The sequence below is a fragment of the Scyliorhinus torazame genome, chromosome 14 (genome assembly GCF_047496885.1).
Source record: "Scyliorhinus torazame isolate Kashiwa2021f chromosome 14, sScyTor2.1, whole genome shotgun sequence".
Lineage (NCBI taxonomy): Eukaryota > Metazoa > Chordata > Chondrichthyes > Carcharhiniformes > Scyliorhinidae > Scyliorhinus > Scyliorhinus torazame.
In genome coordinates this window covers 170,344,879-170,352,149 of record NC_092720.1, presented here as the reverse complement: position 1 = coordinate 170,352,149, position 7,271 = coordinate 170,344,879, and the positions used below count along the sequence as shown (strand labels likewise).

Sequence of the window (7,271 nt, the reverse complement as noted above, 5' to 3'; positions counted from 1 at the left end):
CGGTGATTTGGTTGAAGGAATTGTTTTTGTTGAAATGTGCTCCCTCTTGGGAGGAGAGGGTGTTCTCTCTCTCTCACATTGTGACTGCTCCGGTATGTCCTTTTCCAATGATCTCTGCTGCTCGTTTTGGGGCCTTTCCACCGATGCGGGGCTACTGTTAGGGCTGGGGGGGGGGGGGGGGAGGGAAGGGCAGGGGTCTTTGGTGCTGGGTGTGTACTGGCTTGAGAGCTTGTGGTTTTGTTTTTGGTGTGTGAATGTTTTTAGCATATTACTGATTTGCGTGCCTGTTTTTAGCTTTTTGCGGCTTCTTTTGTATTCTGGTGTTGTCAATAAACTTAAAATATTGGTCACCTGGAATCTGTTTGTTCTTCTCTTTGTGACCTCCCTGAGGGTTATGGTCCAATCTGGACAAGGCTACAATCATCCTTAGCTGGGTGAACCTCAGGCCTGTCACATGCAGGTTGTGTTTCTCGGAGCTCCTGCTGCTTCTGGCTGGAACCCTGTTTCCCCACCTGGTGTTTCATTCTGTATGCTGGCTGCCGTTTTAGCTCTTTGAAGCCTGAACTATGGCAAGGGAGAACAATGCTCTGACCGGTTACCTAGCGGAGGTTAAGAGGATCTTGTGATGTTCTCTCTGTTCACGGATGGCAATGTCTTTGTGGTTGAATCAATAAGAGAACATATGGCTTTGTTAAAGAACAAACTATTTATTAAGTAACTAAACAGTATAAAGATTTCTACAATATGAATGATAAGTACAGTTGGATAATAAGGCTAAATACAAATAATTATGATTAATTGCATTAATTAGATAGCATTAATTAAACCAGCCAGCGGCTGGTTTAGCACAGGGCTAAATCGCTGGCTTTGAAAACAGTCCAAGGCAGGCCAGCAGCACGGTTTAATTCCCGTACCAGCCTCCCCAAACAGGTCCCGGAATGTGGCGACTAGAGGCCTTTCACAGTAATTTCATTTGAAGCCTACTTGTGACAATAAGCGATTTTCATTTCATTACTATTGACTAAGGAACTACTCGATATGCAACCAGATTCGACGCCTGCTATCCACGTTCTGCCTCACGTGTGTGTTCCAGTAACGTTCTCCTGTTGCCACGCCACCTGAGGTTGGATGCTAGAAATGTAATCTATATATACAGACACTAACTTTTATATCCAGTTTGGTTATTATATCACGTACACAGATGATAGTTCACATATCATCACAGATCCTATTGCTGCTGCCAGTTGCTAGCAGGGGAGAGAGAGAAGAGAGCTTGTCTGCCTGTAGTTCCCACACCTGGGACTTGCATCTGTCACTGACTGCTTTTCGGCTGTGATTGGAGCAAGGAGCGGAATTTGGTTGGCCGGCTGCCAGGCTGAAGGTGGAAGAGAAAGAAGTCGCTTTTGCAGTTTTGGACTGGATAGTGTCTGAAGAGGATGCCGGTACAGTGGGAGTGGCAAGGCAGTGGACTGATTGACTATGTGTACTTCTTGTACTGATGTTGTTTTTTGTTTTATTGTTGGGAAATTGTATGTTTATTATTGTATTTCTGTTGTGTATTTTTTCATGTCTAGCGGCTGAGTGCTTGTCATTTGCGGCCCCTCCTGCTTCTGGTTATTGGGAGTTGAGGGGCCGCTCCCGGTGCTGGTGAAGGGGATGTGTGTACTCTTTCTCTTTCCTCAACCTGCACTGCCAGTACTTTTCCCGGGGACTGTGCTGCTTGTGGGCACCTTTCCACCAGTGTAGGGCTGTTGCTGGAGCCGGGGAGGTGGCGGGGATGGGGGGGATGGGGGGGGAGTGCGAGGGGGGAGCGCCGCTGGCTGGAATGCTGGCGGCTGTGCCTTGTACTTAGCTGTTTGTTGGGTTTTGTTTTTTTGTTGGTTACTCTGTATTTGGCCTTGATTTCTTTTGTGAAGTGTGTCCTCTCTCTCTTCCGCCATGCCCCATATCAGTGTGTACTTTTCCGGTGGTCTGAGCTGCTCATTTGGGTGCATTTTCACCTCTGTGGGGCTACCTTTGGGAGGTGTGTGACGGTGGGTAGGAGTCCTATATGCTGACTTTACAACTGGTGGTTTGTTTGAGGGGTCTGTTTTGGGTTGAAATGTGCTCCCTCTTGGTAGGGGAGGGCTGTTATCTATCTCTCTCTCCCTACATCACGCCCTGCACCAGTGTGTCTTTTCCTGGTGGTCTGTGCTGCTCGTTTGGGCGCCTTTCTGCCGATGTGGGGCTACCATTGGGACTTGGGGGGCCTGGGGTGGTTCGTTTTTGGTGTCTTATGGATGTTTTAGCATATAGCTGATTTGTTGTATTCAGCTGCGTTTATTTTTGTATTTGGGAGTTGTTAATAAACTCAAAATATTGGTCACCTGTAATCTAATTGTCCTTATCCTGTGACATCCCTCAGGGTTAAAACATAAAGTTTACAAAAAATTAGAATTAATCTATCAACATTGCAACCTCTGGATAGAGTTAGTTCAGTCAGTAAAATAGAACAAGGCATTAGTTTATCAATGGAGGGAAACAGGTTTCTCCATACAGGAAATGCATCGTTCGTCAAATCTTTAAAGCTAAAACTTGAATGAAGAACTGCGTAGAACATCTACTTCGCATATTTGAAAAGCTGAATAATATAATTAATCAACAGAGTTCATGGGCTAATTTATTTTAGGACTGTAGTGGACAGTGGACTACATTGCATTTCTTTCCTTTAAGTCCTTTTCTAGCCTTTTTCCTTTTCTCCGCTGCTTGATATTCTTTCCATTTCTCTGGTAACAGCTCCTCTCTCCCGGAAACTTTTGCGATTAACTGAGCCTGTTTCTTGACTTCATTCAGCGACTGGATTCTCTCGATGAACCCAGGCTTCGCCTCCTCTTTCTCAGATTGAATCAGCAGATCGATGTAATCTGGGGTTGACAATTGGTTTGGTCGGAGAGCAATTTCTTCAAGTCTTAAAATGCTTTGTGATGATTTTTCAATCTGTTCCAACACGGCAGCCTGAACATCAGCAAATTCCTGCTGAAGTTTCTCCAGGATTCTCTGCTGTGACATCTTTGCACCAGATGCCCTTTCATACTTTTCCTTCAGCTCACTGTATGTCCTCTTCTCCTTTCTGGTTTTATAAACAAATCTGTACTTTTGGTGACAATGATCAGAAGATTTACATTTATTGGGACAGACTGTGCAATATCCACTCCAGGTCATTGCAGAACAAAGTCTTTTAAAATAATAAGCAAACGTACAGGGATAGTGACAGGTGATTCGACATTTCTGACAGTTGTTTGCGTAGTTACTGCTCCCACTGATATCTCTCTCTTCCAGAAATGTGACTTCAACTTCATATTCAAAATCTTTATTTACATCAATGTCGACCTGGTGTTGGTTCAAAGCTTGTTGGGTCTTCCTGATCTCCTCCAGTTTTGTCAGACCTGCTGTGATCTGAGGCTGTAATCCCTGTACTGCAGCCTCCAGCTGCTGACGCTCCCTCAGGACCTCCTTTGTTAAGAGTAAACTCTTTGTTTCCATTTTGTTCAAAGCTGTAAAGAATTTCTTCATACTGTTTGATCCCATCTTCCAGAACATTCCATTCATGTTATCACCGTCCTCCTCCTCTTCCTCCTCATCGCTACCATCAGGACTCATCTTGTTCGCAGAGTTTCCAGAAGTTGAACTTTGAGCAAATACGGCTGAATTGTTGAATTTGAAGTGAGCTGGAAAACCTTTTTTATCTTTGGGACACGGTACCTCAGCAACATTGATGGCCTCCAGAACAGGGGGAACCTGCCGATCTGCAAATGTCACCAGGATTTGGAAATTCTCAGCAATATCTTTACCAAAAATGGAAAGAATTGAATCAAAGATATATTTCTGTGTCTGAGTCAGACGAGCCAATGAGGCTTGAGCAACAAAACACACGGCATCAATGTGATCAACACCTTCTGGGGAAGTAAAGAACTCTCGGATCTGGTCAGTGATCAGTTTATCTCGGGTTATCCCCCTGGTATCTCCGAATCCTGGTGTGTCAATGATAGTGAGAGAGTAATCAATCTGGAATCCTTCTCGATGGTGGAGTTCATAGGCAGTGATTGAGGATGTCTGACTTTCAGCCTGGGATCTTCCTGTTCCTTCATCTATTAATTTATATCTGAAATTGTCCTCCCATTTCACACCCAGGATGTAGTTGATCATTCCGTTGATGAGGGTTGTTTTTCCTGCTCCTGTTGCTCCAAGAACCATGATTGTCCTGACACTGTGTTTTGTGCTGGGTTTTCCAAAGGAGCATTTTACACGGTGTCCATCCTTGTCAAGTTTCTTCTTCTCCAAGGGGAGGGTGTAAATTGAAGGGTTCCCATTGGCTGTTAATGTACTTTCTCTGCAAAGTTTCTCAGCCAGTCTCTTTGGTTTATTTTCTGTTTCTATTAAAACCTCATCACTAGGTTCACTGGAACCTCCTTCTCCACATTCAACAGGCACTCGCTCTCTGTCGGATGGCTTGGGTTTCAATCCCTCCAAAGTACAATGATATTGACTGTCCGTTGTCTTTATTTTCTTCCTTTTTTCAATAACCATGCTGGAGTTAACTGCCTTTTCGTCCCTGTATGATTTCCTTTTCTGAACTCCATCAACACCAGTTTGAATCTCAATTTGGTTGAAAATGTTGGGTATTGTAGCAAACAAGTTTACCTCATGCTTTATACCAACAGGTGGACTTGTAGGAAGTGTGGTGACACTGTAACTCTCACTGACCGGACTGACCCCTGCCTTGGTCACTGCTCTGTATTGGAATTGATATTCCTGGTGTGGCTGTAACCCAGATATTGTGAAGGATTTGGATTTATCGGATGTATCCACAGTTTTCCATTCCTCCTGTTGGGTAGCTCGGTACTCCACCCTGTACCCAACAATCTCACCAGCTCCATATCTCGGTGGCTGGAATTGGAGGGTCACACTGTCATGTGTTGTTCCACTAACCACAGGTCTCTCCGGCTGTGACGGGGGTTCGAAGCAGTGACTGACCACAATCCCTCTCTCATACAGGGAAATCGATGCTCCCACATTACTGTCATCCTGCACAGAAGCAACAATGAACTTTGTTTTCCCTCGTGTTCTGTTGGCTGTGGCAAAATCCAGGAATAATCGAGAATGCTCCCTCATCTTCTGGGATACAGACACTGAGTTAAACCACTGCTGGGTGTGATGTTCCCGACTAACCCGGTTAGCAGGATTTGGTATCTGTATTTTCTCAGCTGTGTGAGATTGTAGGTAACTGTCTGCTTCTGACAGATAGAAATCCTCTTGATGCAGTGATGTGAATGAGAAGCAGACCACATACTCTGTCTGTGAATCCAACACTTCTCTTTCCAACTCACTCCTTGATTTCACAACGTGTATATCTTTCAATATCGAGAGATAAGATCTCACCACATTCATTTCCTGTTCCTGGTCATCCAGCCATTTGGTCAGTGACTGGTGTTTGAATGGTGACTGTTCCTTGTTCTTCAGAATATCCACCAGTGACCCCTCCACCACCCCACCTCCACGGATAGATGGTAACACTCTAGATAAAGTCTTCTGGAAAACCAGTTTGTACTCCAGACACATCTCTCGGAATTTATTTATCCGGTTCCCAATCTCTGGAAATTGAACAGTGACACTGTCTCTCATCATATCATTGCATCTCATCACTGCCTCATTGAGCTGCTCCAGCACAGACTGGCAGCGATTGACCAGTCCGACACTGATGTCTCGTACCAGCTGAGCAGCTTTGGAGTCCAGTTTGTTGAGTGGGTAGAGCCAGACTCTCATGGGCACTGCGTGCTCTCCATCCCGTCCCAGTAACTTTGGGAGGGCTCGGTAGATGTTAATGGCATCTTGGAATGTGGTGGGATTGGTATCCAGGGAGAAATCCTCATAAAAGGTGCAGCTGCATTTCTGGCTGTTGAATTTTTGTTCATCTCTCATTTTTAGGGAGGCCTGACCCTCAATTGCAATCTTAGGAATTTCTTCAATCATCTCCCCCAGGTTACCCTGAATATCCTGCAGGTCCTGTGTTGCAGAGACCTCTTGATCAAACACAAAGAAAGCCTGAGCTCCGTACAGCACTGCTGTAACCACGTGAGTTGCTGTTCCCTGATCAAACACATCCGGGTGGGTTACATTCTGCCTCCCTAAGTGGCTCATTGTCAGCTGCTCAAACCTGGTTGTTGTTCGGTATTGAAGGGTCACTCGGGCCTGTCGCTTCGATCTCTTTGTGTCATTGAGATATTTCGCTGATCCTTTCACCTCTAACAATCCAGACAAGAAACTTGCTTTCAGTGATCCGTTCATATTCAGAGTCGAGGTTTTTGTCTCGATGGAGTCAGATGCAATGAGGTGAAACTCTGTGTTGCGCTGAGATTGTCTATCAATGTCCTTTTTCAGGGTCTCGATGTCCCACAATGTGACTCCTACAGAAGTAACAAAATAAACGGATTAATACCGAGATTAATGTTGATCAATGGACAGTGAGTAAAATCAATCCACTGTGGGTCTTACAGAGATCAGTGTGTGTTGTCCCACAGTTAGTATTACTGTATTACCTGGGATCAGAGCGTCAGATCGGCAGTCGTACAGCATTCCCAGCCTGAACGGACGGCCGAGAGTTTCCAGATCCATCTCCACGTTTTCTCCATGAATCATTGTTCCGGATTTTACAGATCCACAGAGGAACCTGTGATCAAAGATCTGAAACTAAACATCTGTCAAAAATCAGAAAACAAAGGACCAACATCAGAGATTACAAATGAACAAATCACAGACTGTTTCTGATATGTTCAGTGTTAGAACCTGTTCATAACATTCCAGTGGGATTGACGATTACTGCGTTGGACACAATGACAGTATCAGCAACATCTGGTTTGTTTAAAATCTGAACTTATGTGAAGCAGATTCTGAAAGTGAGCAAAACTGACAACTCGGTGAGGCCGGGAAGTCCGGGTCACAGGTTCAGCCGATGTCAAGAATCAGGATTCCCCTTCCTTTTTTTTTTTTGGAAGATATTTTGATTCAATTTTTAACATTTTAAATATACAACACAACAAAATAAAACAACAAAAAACACCAAACCTACTCCCCACCCTTCAACACCCCAGTAACTCAAAATTACTTCTCCCCCCCCCCCCCCCCACCCGCCTCACCCCCTTCCCCTTCAGCAGCTGACAGTAACCAGCTCTTTAAAGTGCAATATAAACAGACCCCATCTCTTGTGGAACCCCTCACTTGTCCCCATCAAAATG

The 7,271-nt window shown here is 44.7% G+C and overlaps 1 protein-coding gene across 1 annotated transcript; it reads right to left on the bottom strand.

Annotated features, from left to right (window-relative positions):
• Nucleotides 1-441: 441 nt before the first annotated feature.
• On the bottom strand, nucleotides 442-6,825 carry LOC140390210 (uncharacterized). The gene is made up of 2 exons (XM_072475176.1): nucleotides 6,576-6,825; nucleotides 442-6,443 (listed from the first exon to the last, which is right to left on the bottom strand). Exons 1-2 carry the CDS (start codon nucleotides 6,673-6,675, stop codon nucleotides 2,665-2,667), a joined length of 3,879 nt encoding a protein of 1,292 aa, XP_072331277.1. The 5' UTR covers nucleotides 6,676-6,825; the 3' UTR covers nucleotides 442-2,664.
• Nucleotides 6,826-7,271: the final 446 nt, after the last annotated feature.

Coding starts and splice junctions, on each gene's coding strand:
- LOC140390210 (XM_072475176.1), bottom strand. CDS start 6,675: ATGATTCATGGAGAAAACGTGGAGATGGATCTGGAAACTCTCGGCCGT. Junction 6,444..6,575: donor ATCTGACGCTCTGATCCCAG/GTAATACAGTAA, acceptor TTACTTCTGTAG/GAGTCACATTGTGGGACATC.